Genomic DNA, 8,884 nt, shown 5'->3' on the forward strand with positions numbered 1-8,884 from the left:
GTCCTGGAGCGGAGAACAGTCAGTGAGGCTGGACCAGACACATCGTGAGGGCTCCCTCCAGCTCGCGTGCACAGAGATGCACGCACAGAGGCACATGCACAGAGGCACATGCACGGGGTACCCACATGGGGTACACAGAGGCACATGCACAGAGGCACACGCACAGAGATACACGTGCACAGAGGCACGTGCCCAGAGGTACATACATAACGGTATACACACAGGTACACACACAGGCACACGCACAGAGGCACATGAACACAGAGGTACACACACGGGGTACACATACAGAGGCATGTGCACAGTTCCATTACAGAAACGCATGGTTGAAGGTGCACCCACAGAGTTACATGCTACAAGGTGCTCACGTCCGGGTATAATCACAGGTATATGCGCAGAATACCCTCATAGAGGTACACGCACAGAGTACAGATTCCTCCCTGCAGGAACACGCTCTGACACACACAAACATGCACATACATGTAATTTACCCCTTCTTAGACACAGCCACAATCTAACGGGCTGGTCTGTGACCACAGCCTGCAGCTATACACACGTAAGAATCTGCGTGCGCACATTGAGGCCATGTGCCAGGCATCTTTATGGCCTGTCCCTTTTCTTACCACATAAAACATGAGGGTGACATCAAGGAAGATGGTGGAACAGGGAGCCCCAGGAACCCATGTCCCCTCCCAGACGAGACCTGCGCTGGCAGAATCTGTCTCGTAGAGCTGTCCTGGAACTCTGGGGCGTTCTGAGGGCTCGAACGTCCAGGGAAAGGCTCAGCTGGTAAACTGTGCTTAGTTTTGATCAACTTCAGCTCTTAGCTGGCTGCAGCGCCCCACCCCAGTCAGCCCAGCACGGCGGCAGGCGGCACGCATATCCCAGGAGCAGGCTGCACTTAGCGTGCAGGAGCCAGGGTGGGCCCTAAGGGCCCTGTCTCCACGTGTCAGGGGTCTGTGTTCTGATCGCTGGCTGCTGTTTCTGATGTCAGCGGTGCACACAGAGTCAGGCTGTCACTGTAACCTCCACCACCTCCAGCTGAAGTGACTTCCACACACGTAAAGAGCAAGTGCCTGATTTATTGTTTGTTTGTTTTCCTTTTTCTCCTTTTGCGTGCTAGACATGTAAGGAAGGACTAGGCGATTCAAAAGCAACTACAAATACATGAGAATTTAGACAGTCGCCAGGAAAGCCCAGGGAAAGGCGAGGCTCAGGAAAGACCTGACAGGACGTTAACTTTACGCACCCAGGCTGAGTTCCAGGGCAGGGACGCCAGCAGCAATTAAATAAAAAAAGAAAGCAAACCCCGGAGAAGGGGAGGATTTGGTCTCTAGAGTTATCACATGATAAGATTCAAGTGTCTAATTTTCAACAACAACAAAAACCCAAGAGAATCGTAAAAGTAAGGCCCATACCTAGGAACAAAAATTAATCAACAGACACTGGAGAAGGACTAGATGGTGGATGTACTAGACAAAGGCTTTAAAACAACTGTCTCAGAGAAGTTCAAAAAGAATAAGATATGGTCAAAGTTTAGAGAACAATGTGTGGATAAATGGAAAGATCCACAAAGAGAAAACATGAAACAAAACCAAAAATAAATGCTGGGGCTGAAACGTGCAATCACGAAATGAAAAATTGATTATAGGGATTCGAAAGCATATTTGAGCAGTCGGAAGGGGAATTAGCGAACATGAAAATAGGGAGGTTGAAATCATCAAGTGAGGAACAGAAAGAAAAATAGTTAAAGAAAAGTGAACAGACCCTAAAAAAAACGAAAGAAAAGTGAACAGACCCTAAGGGACCCACGGGACACCATAAAGTGATGTGACTCTAAACATCCAAAAAGCTTAGCAAATTCCAAGCAGGATAAACACTGAGAGACCCGCACCAGGGCACAGCACAATCCAACTGTTGAACAACAAAGAATTTTAAAAGCAACAAGACAAAGACACCACATGCGAAGACCCTCGATATGCTTATGAGCATATTTCTCATCGGAAACCTTGGAGGCCAGAAGGCAACAGGTTTGTATATTCAAAGAGCTGAAGGAAGAAACACTGTCAACCAAGAATCCTGTTTCTGGCAAAACTGTCCTTCAAAAATGAGGGAGAAATTAAGACATTCCAAGATGAACAAAAGCTGGAGTTCATCACCGAAAAGCCCGCCCTGCAAGAATGCTCCAGGGAGCCCCGCGGGTGAGAGGGTGCTAGTGTGCAACTCAGCCACGTGAAGAAATGAAGACCCCTGGTAAGGCAAAGGCGAATACTGCCACCCCTTGAAGAATGCAGGGAGTCAGGGCGCCACCCCCCACGCAGTGGAAAATCCCAGTGTAACTTGTGACTCCCCCAAAACGTAACTACTGATAGCCTACTGTTGACCAGAAGCCTCACCAACAACATAAACAGTCAATTGACACATATCCAATATGTTATTTGTATTATATGCTGTATTCTTACACTAAAAAATTGTTTTTAAATAAAGTAAACTAAAGAAAAGTATTAAGAAAATAGTAAGGAAGAGAAAACACATTGTTTTACGTGATGCAAAACACTGTGGATGTCATAGAATTACTAACACTAGACATCGAAAATGAAAAGATAACGTGAAAAATCTATATTTTGCAGGTATGACAATTCATGCTGGCCTCAGCCTGGTCCTGGCGGTCAGCACGTTTCCCTTCCCCTCCCCACACCCCGGGGTCAGTGCCGTCGCCCTTACTGCCTTCTCCACAAATCCTACAGTGCTTTGCGCCCACTCAAACCTCTCCTTCCTCAGAGCCCCGCCCCGATGTCTATCAGGAGACCAAGCCCGGGGACTCAGGCCTCACAAGGCAGGAGCTCAGCCAGCTGGTCACTCTGCCTGGACTGGGGCTGGAGATGAGGCTCTCTCTGCAGGCCGCAGGCCGCAGGCCGGGGAGCAGTCCTGCACCCCAGCCAGACCCACCCGCTGTGCTGCAGGCCCTCCCTGCCTCCCAGGGGACCTGGCACAGCGCACCATGCCTCACCTTGGGCAGGGCCAGCTCCTGGTCCAGCCCCACGCTGATGCGGCCCATGAAGTAGAGACCCGCCCCGAACAGGGCCAGGAACACCAGCAGCTAAGGAGGGGACCGCGGCATGAGAGGCTGCCCGGCGCACACACACGCCGCTTCCCCGCTGGTTCGGTTTGGTGTCCCGGGAAACCTCTGGAGTTGGCCAGCGAGTCCCATCCGCCCCACTGGGCAGGGAGGGTCAGGCTGAGCAGGCCCCGCCCCGGGGTGTGAGGTCCGCAGCCGCCCTCCCGCCTCACTCACCACCACCACGCGGGTGACACGGTGCAGCAGGAGCGGGGTGTAGACCCTGCGGAAGAACCGGAGCAGGAGTCCCTCGCCCTGGCTGGGCGCCGGCAGGTCCTGGGCGCCCACGCAGCAGCAGATGTCCGGCCGCGAGGCCTGCGGGAGGCAGCCCCTCCTGGTGGCCCCAAAGCAGATCCGGGCCCACCTCCCTCCCGTGCACCGTGGGGACAGGCCAGAGCGCTGCTTCCCTTGTTTCTAATTTCTACCTTGAAAAAATACCTTTGAATCCTCTGCCCTCGCAGAAATAGTCGCTCCCTGATTTATGATTTATTTCACGATCTCACATATTTTAGGAAGTTTGATCACATTCCCCATAATGACCAAAATGAAATTACTTTTCTGTGGGACACTGGGGACTCCATGGCCCAAACACTGCAGCACAATGTTCCTGCCCCTACCCCCTCTCCCAGCCTCCTCCGCGACGTGAAGCCACCCTACCCCGCCAAGGTGGGATGAGCAGGCCCCCTACCTCCTGCCTCCTGCTGTCAAGGGAGACCAGGGCCACGAAGGCCGACACCTGCAGCAGGAAGTCGAGGATCACCGCGACGCCGGAGGTCAGCGCAAAGGTCCGCACCGCGGGCATGGGGGTCAGGGCCCCTAGGGAGACAGATCTGACCCTCAGGGCGGGGCGCTGCTATCGCGGAGCAGAGGGAAGGGGCAGCGGCACCCCGGCCTGCCGGACCGGTGGGAGGGTGGGGCCGCTGGCTCACCCATGAAGAAGCAGATGGCCTCGGAGGCGCTGCACAGCAGCATGCTGGGCCCCACTCTGCCCAGTGCTCGGCCGATGTGGGTCTCCGGCCGCTCCCCGGGCCTCCGTGGAAGCCTCTGTGTGGGGACAGCAGGGATGGTCCAGGGCAGCCAAGGGAGCTGGAACGCGCCCTCACTCCCATGCATGGCCACCGCTGACCTTCCCCAGGCGGAGCAGACCCTGCAGACACTGCCGTCCCGTCTCCGCTTCCCAGGGTCTGGCCCAGAAGAGTGCTGGGCATGTTTTGGGGTGTCCACCGCATGCTTGCCCCAGTGATCGCTGGGACCTCTAAGATCACCAAGAGCAGAGGCTAATGCCACTTGGTCTCAATCTCCCCGGAGCGTGGCATGGCAGCGTGAGGGCGAGAGGTGTCTGCAGCGTGCTGCATGACACCTTTATCAGGGGTGTGTGGGCACGTGGAGGGCGTCCCGGTGACCCCGCGGCGCACATGTGTTTACGTGAAAGACTAACGCAAAGCCCTGCATCCCAGGATGGGTGACCAGGAGCATCAGTGCGCACGGGCAAAGCCGGGAGCCCACACAGGCGTGTCTGGGGCGGGCGCTTACCTGGTACTCCAGAACCAAGATGAAAATGTTGTCGGCCCCCACGGCCAGCACCAGGAAAGGCACCACTTGAAGGACCACCAGGGAGGAGGGGACGCCCAGGTAAGAGAAGAGGCCCATGGCGGCCATGACGGCTCCCAACACCACGACCACCCCGCCCAAGCCCAGCGTGGCCTTGGCGTCCACCTGCAACAGAACGCGGTCAGCCTCCTGGCCCCACGCCGCTGGAGGAAGTGGCACCTTGCAACGCACTATACACGTTAGCTTTGCGTTTCACAGGAGGGGTCTGTTGGGGAGCAGAATGGACACTTCCAGGTGTCCCAGGGAGCCACTGCAGTTTGTCCCCTTCGCTGCCAGGTGCTCTAATTGGGAAGGTTCTGGACACCCCTCACCGCGCCCCTCCCTCCCCCTGCTCACCGGCAAGCGTCGCCAGCTGGTGTAGTTGCCCAGGGCCAGGGACATGTACAGGAAGATGACCAAGTAGCTGACCGCGAAGATGGGCAGGTCCTCGGCCGTGGTGCGGTTGATTTCATCTTCCAGGGAGCGCTGTGGACACACAGAGCCAGCCTGCTGACCCCTGGCCCACCTGGGCCCCGCAAGGCAGGACAGCTGCTCCATCATCATCTGCCCTGGCCCAGGGACACTTAGGAGGGGGCCAGGTGGGGGACACAGGGATCCACCTGAACCCACCAGTCTTGTGCCTTAGCCTGGGACACCACAGCCCTCACCTCCGCCATGAATGTGACTTGGAAGGTGCCGGCAGTTCGCCTCTGGAAGGCTCGCATCTCCTCCAAGAAGCCTGCCTCCCAGAGCTTGGCCTGGGCCAGCCGGGGGTCCCCAGGAGGGTAGTTGTTGAGGGAGAAGGTCATAATCAGGGCCTCCGCCTCAGAGTAGTCCTTCCCTGGGGAGGGGGGACATTCACCCTCCAGTCGCACCCTGCCCCCGTCCTCCCCCTCCCCCAGCTGCACCCAAACAGGAAGGTAATTTAGCTATAAAACATAAATACACCAACCATTCTTCACTTCAGTGAAAACAGGCCCTCACACATGGAATCCATCTTCTATACTTCAGGAGTAGATTACAGCATGAAAAAGAAATATTTGCATAGTAATTAATGCAATACTAGGAGTAATGCTTCTTTGTATTTAAGGTGAATTCTTTCTAAAGAGTATATTAGGTATACCTCTTTATCAAATTTCCATTTTCCTCACAATTCTACCTGGAGATACATATTTGATAATCATACTTTTTCAGGAACTATGGTAGGCATTGTAGATGCTGAACTCAAACTGTAAAAAAGTAGGAGTCCAGTTGAAAAAAACAAGCAGAATGTTAAAGTCCACATTATCAGTAAGAGGAGTTAAGAGAGTGAAATAAAATAGTCCCCCCAGCTGCACCCCTGCTCCTTCCCTTCCCAGCTGCACCCCTGCCCCCTCCTTCCTCCAGCCTCACCTTTCTCATCTGAGTCAGTATCTAACCCCTACACCCCACTTCCCTCTCTCAGCCAAAGGCCAGGCCTGTGGGCCCAGGCGCAAGGCCAGAGAATCTGAACAGCCCTGTTGAAGACAAAGGAGGTGGCCGAGAAAGGAGGCAGGACCAGCTGGTCTGCAGCCTCCCACCAGCCCCTGCCAGCCCGGCCACCCCCAGGCAGAGAGAAGCCCGTCAGAGCTTCCACCCTCCGGCCCCCTGTTCCCCTCGCAGCCTCCCCTGGGGCCGCCCAGCTTACCTCTGTAGCCCCCCACAGCAAGGAAAGGGAACACGGGGGCCCCGTAGTCGGCCATGCAGCTCAGGGCCAGGGCCGTGCCGTCTTGGAAGGTGAGCGGGGCGCTGGGGGGAGAGGAAGGACCGTTCCAGGCCTGCGCCCATCGCCCTGCTCGCCACAGCCTGCAGCACCAAAGCCTCACCCCCTGGTCAGACTGTTTCTCCCAACAAGACCTCACGCGGCCCAATGCACAATGGCCGGAGCTCCCCAGACCGGGGCGCCCGAGCCGGACCCTGCAGGCTTTATCGCCACATCCCCAATGAGGCAGGTGGGTGACACTGACACCCATGGTTCTCCGGGGCGGGGCCAGGACAGCCCCTGAGTCCTGACTACCCACAGCCGAGCCAGCCTCGCACTGCCCTCAGCCTCCGCCTCCCACAGCCCGGAGCCCTCCAGCCCCGGAATTGGATCTCTCCTTTCCGTGGACAGTTTGCTGGCCCAAGGACCTAGGGCCAGTCTCCACACCCCTCAACTGAGCCTTTTTGGCAAGCACAGCTTGGGTACCTGGATGAAGCACTCAGGGCAAGTGAGTGCATTGGTCACCAGCTGTCCTGGGAGTGCTGGTTGCTGTGTGACCTTGAGCAGCGCGTCACACCCCCCTCTAAGCCTCAGTTTTCCTGTCTTTGAAATGGGGATAATTGGACCACTCACGAGTGGTCGTGAGCGTCCAGAGCCAAGATAAAGCCTCAGACTCCAGAAGCCCCCCAAGCGAGGCTCCCCCACTAACCAGGGGCCCTGAGCGGCTCTGCGGGGGGACCCGTTTCCAGGATGACACCGCGCTGCTCTTTGCTTTTCACTCTCTTTTGCTCTTGAGCGTGTGACGTGCAAGCAGTTCACTGATGTGGCATCCAGAACACTTTGCAGCTAACGGTTAAGGAAGCCCCGGGCTGCGTTTGGGGCAGGGGCGAGGCGGACGCGCCGTTCTCCGGGCATCACACCTCCCTCTTCCGCTACGGAGCGGGGCCGAGCGATCTCATGCGTGAGCCCGTGCGCATCTGGCCACCTTCTGTCGAGGACACTGAAGGGATGTGCAGACGTGCCACTCTTATCACTGATGTTTTGGTTTGGAAATATAATTTTTAATAAAAATATGCTATTTGTGTCAACATGTAATGGGCCTATTACTGTTTTTTTTAAAGAATTAGTATTGTTTTCACATCTCAGTTTTTCTTGCTCACATGGTAAATGTCGGTGGACGCACACTCTGCCCAGCCCGGGGCTCTGTGGGGTCTTCAGTTCTCTGTAGAGTGTGAACAGGCCTGAGACCAGATGTTTGGGGACCTCTGTCAAGTCCAACCCCGGAGCCCCTGCCTGCCCACCTGCTCCCTCCAGGCCCCTCGCGGCCTCATTGTCACCCTGTTCGCACCATAGCAGAGCGTACAAAGCCAGGACTGAACCACAAACAGTGGGGATATGGGGCTTATGGCCCACCAAGGGACATGCGGCCCAGGCAGTCAGGGGCTGAGACTAGCCACAGCCTCATGAGCTGTCCACGGTCCTTGCCGGCCTGAGAGACTGGCCCAGAAGCAAAGAGGAGAGAGGAACAGACACACGAGCGGGGTCATCAGGCTGCTCTGTGACCCTCAAACCGAGAACACGCGCGGACGCTGCTGCTGAGTCAGGAGCTCTGCAGAAAGGCCGAGGAGGTGGGCTGGGGAGGCCGTGATGGCTGCGAGCAGGAGCCCGCCGAGGCCTGGGAAAGGAGTGTGCACTGCAGCCCTGGGACCAGGACAGGAGCCACGCGGGTCCCTGGGCCACTGGGTGCCTGGCCTGGCCCGGTTCCGGAAGGCCATGCCGCTGCCCGCCCCCCGGCGCCCCCCAGCCCAGTGCGGCGCCTGGGACTCACTTGGCACAGTACAGGAAGTGGTCCCGCCAGTCGACCGGGGCGGTCTGGCCCGCCAGCGTCTGGGTGGCCGTGAGCAGCAGGCGCGTGCGGTTGCTCTGGAAGTACTGCAGGAGGCTGTTGACGCAGCAGTCGGACAGGCTGGCGTTGTGCGGGTTGAGGGGCGCGTAGCAGACGTCCCGCAGGGTGACGTTGCGCTGCTCCTCCGGCGACCACACCTGTAGGCGTCGCAGCCTCTCCTGCAGGCCCAGCAGCTCCAGCAGCAGGTCGGACGCCAGCACGCCGCTGAAGTTCTTGGGCCCCAGCAGCAGGGAGTCGTACCTGTAGCTGGGCCGGTTTGGAGCCGTCAGGATCACCTGGTTGGTTCGGAAGAACGGGCCGAAGTGCTGATCGTGGAACGCCTTCTCCCACCGGGCTCGGCTCTGGGGGGCCGACCACAGCTCCACGGGGTCCGTGGTCAGTTCCAGAAAGGCCAGGCCCCCTGCCAAGGCCACCACCACGGAGATGGACACCCCCAGGACAGTCACCGGCCACGAGGCCACCCACGTGCCCCAGCCCTGGAAGCACCGGCTAAGGAGGGTGTAGATGTAGAGGCTGAGCCTGTTGGAGAGGCTGGCGCCCGTCATGGGGT

General features: G+C 57.4%; 1 protein-coding gene across 1 annotated transcript in view; it reads right to left on the minus strand.

Moving 5' to 3' along the window:
• Positions 1-8,884, minus strand: part of NPC1L1 (NPC1 like intracellular cholesterol transporter 1) — a 15,006-nt gene that overhangs the window by 3,959 nt on the left and 2,163 nt on the right. Inside the window, exons 3-11 of the mRNA XM_025046510.1 lie at positions 8,257-8,884; positions 6,375-6,475; positions 5,377-5,549; positions 5,066-5,194; positions 4,652-4,834; positions 4,048-4,162; positions 3,807-3,934; positions 3,296-3,433; positions 2,804-3,100 (exon numbers count right to left, since the gene is read on the minus strand). Coding sequence (XP_024902278.1) covers positions 2,804-3,100; positions 3,296-3,433; positions 3,807-3,934; positions 4,048-4,162; positions 4,652-4,834; positions 5,066-5,194; positions 5,377-5,549; positions 6,375-6,475; positions 8,257-8,884 — 1,892 coding nt within the window. The remainder of the gene's footprint in view (positions 1-2,803; positions 3,101-3,295; positions 3,434-3,806; positions 3,935-4,047; positions 4,163-4,651; positions 4,835-5,065; positions 5,195-5,376; positions 5,550-6,374; positions 6,476-8,256) is intronic.

This window comes from Pteropus alecto, unplaced genomic scaffold (genome assembly GCF_000325575.1).
Source record: "Pteropus alecto unplaced genomic scaffold, ASM32557v1 scaffold214, whole genome shotgun sequence".
NCBI classification, from domain to species: domain Eukaryota; kingdom Metazoa; phylum Chordata; class Mammalia; order Chiroptera; family Pteropodidae; genus Pteropus; species Pteropus alecto.